This window comes from Rhinopithecus bieti, unplaced genomic scaffold (assembly GCF_001698545.2).
Source record: "Rhinopithecus bieti isolate Rb0 unplaced genomic scaffold, ASM169854v2 scaffold_57534, whole genome shotgun sequence".
In the NCBI taxonomy this organism is placed as follows: domain Eukaryota; kingdom Metazoa; phylum Chordata; class Mammalia; order Primates; family Cercopithecidae; genus Rhinopithecus; species Rhinopithecus bieti.
Genome location: NW_016823089.1, coordinates 650,956 through 652,901, shown reverse-complemented (window position 1 = coordinate 652,901; position 1,946 = coordinate 650,956). Strand labels below are relative to the sequence as shown.

General features: G+C 50.1%; 1 protein-coding gene across 1 annotated transcript in view; it reads right to left on the bottom strand.

Annotated features, from left to right (window-relative positions):
* Nucleotides 1-817: 817 nt before the first annotated feature.
* The window catches only part of PLIN1 (perilipin 1), a 15,353-nt gene continuing 14,224 nt past the window's right edge, over nt 818-1,946 (bottom strand). Inside the window, exon 10 of the mRNA XM_017861249.1 lies at nt 818-1,880. Within this exon, the coding sequence (XP_017716738.1) occupies nt 1,667-1,880 (214 nt within the window). The 3' untranslated portion in view covers nt 818-1,666. The remainder of the gene's footprint in view (nt 1,881-1,946) is intronic.

Genomic DNA, 1,946 nt, shown 5'->3' with positions numbered 1-1,946 from the left:
ATATTTCTGAAGTCGCAGGTGAAAATAACTAGAAAAATAGGGTTTGGTTTGGCAGGCTACTTGGTATTATCTAGGAATACTTAAAATGCACATATTCTTTCAACCAGCATGTCACGGTTACAAGTTATGCATCTATCACATATGTATATATACGTATTTCCACACATGTACACTAGACATTTTTGATAAGGGCATTTATTATAGCACTGTTTGCAGCAGCAAAAAAAAAAAAAAAAAAAGGAAACAACTTAAAAGTCCATCATTAGGGAACTAGTTAAATCAAATAAGGCGTATCCATATTATGCAGTAGTTATTATGTGGCCGTCGAAAAGAGCGAGTGGGATTTATGATGTGATACAAAAATCTCTCCAAGCTGTGTTATTAAGTGAAAAAAGCAGGCATGTATAACACCCCACAGCTTGTGTAAACACAAGCGGGGAGTGCATACACACGTGCCTGCAGGTGCATAGCCCTGCATACACCAGAGAGGGCATCATGGTGGTTTTTAATGAAGGGGAACAGGGGGGCTCGGGGAGAAAGACACACACCCTTTTGCAATGTTTGAATTTTATAGTTGTATGAATGCATTTTCTTTTCCTTTTTTTTTTTGAAACGGAGTCTCGCTCTGTCGCCCAGGCTGGAGTGCAGTGGTGTGATCTCGGCTCACTGCAAGCTCTGCCTCCCGGGTTCACGCCATTCTCCTGCCTCAGCCTCCTGCATAGCTGGGACTACAGGCGCCCACCACCACGCCGGGCTAATTTTTTGTATCTTTTAGTAGAGACGGGGTTTCACCGTGTTAGCCAGGATGGTCTCGATCTCCTGACCTCGTGATCCACCCGCCTTGGCCTCCCAAAGTGCTGGGATTACAGGCGTGAGCCACCGAGCCCGGCCATGAATGCATTTTCTAGATTTATCAAATATTAACATTTCCCTTGGAAAATGGGATTGGGGATGAACTGTGGCTATAAAGTCTATATATGATCACCATTTTCGTTCCCCAGCATCTGGAGGGCATCAAAAGAGTGACTATGCAGGTGCAGGCAGTAATGATCCAAATGGAAATGTGGCTGTGAGCAAGAAGCTGGCTCTATGAAGCACAGGCCTGGGACTCAGCCTGTGAAGGGGCGAGTACTCAGAAAGTGACACTAGTATTTTAAATAAACATGCAAGAGCTTTTGCATCTGATTGTTCCCTTCAAAGTAGTCTGCTGGGAGCCTAGATCATCAGAGGATCTCCCAGTTCAGTGCTAAGAATGTGTCAAGATCTTCTGTTTGGACCTTCACAGTGGTGACAGGAGTTACTCATTCATGACAAATATCCACAGAGGCAGAATCTGAATTTTGGAAACGGTCAAATGTCTTTTGGCCACAAGTTTGGTTAAAGAGATGAAAAATCAAGTTAGGCAATTACTCTTTTAGTAAAACCCGAGCCATAGAATCAGAGCAGGCTGCGGCTTTGGTGTCCCTTAAAAACTGGCTCTGAGGGTGAAGCCCCAAAAGGATGCTTAAAAAAAAAAAAAAATGTGTGCCTCGGCAGCATCATCGGGATGAGGCTGGGGTCCCCAGGGGACCACTTTGAAAGCGGCAACGCTCGCCTGGGCTGTGCGGGTTCTGTTTATTTGTTAGAGAAACCCGCCGGCCCGGGGTGCGGCGACAGATGCGGCGACTCAGCTCTTCTTGCGCAGTTGGCTGTACTGCGCGCGGCCCAGGATGGGCTCCATGACGCTGGGCCGGAAGAAGCTGTCACTGACCCTGCGCTTCGGCTTCTCGCGGGGCACGGCCGAGAAGGCCGGGCGCGGCGCTGCGGGCGTGGCGACCTTGTCCTCCAGGCCGGGGCCGGGGGGCGCGCCGGGGCTCTGCGCGCTCAGCAGGCTGCGGCGGGGCCGGGCGGCGCGCGGGGCGGGCTCCCGGCCGGCGGGAGGGGCCCCTCACGCCCTCCGCCCCCTC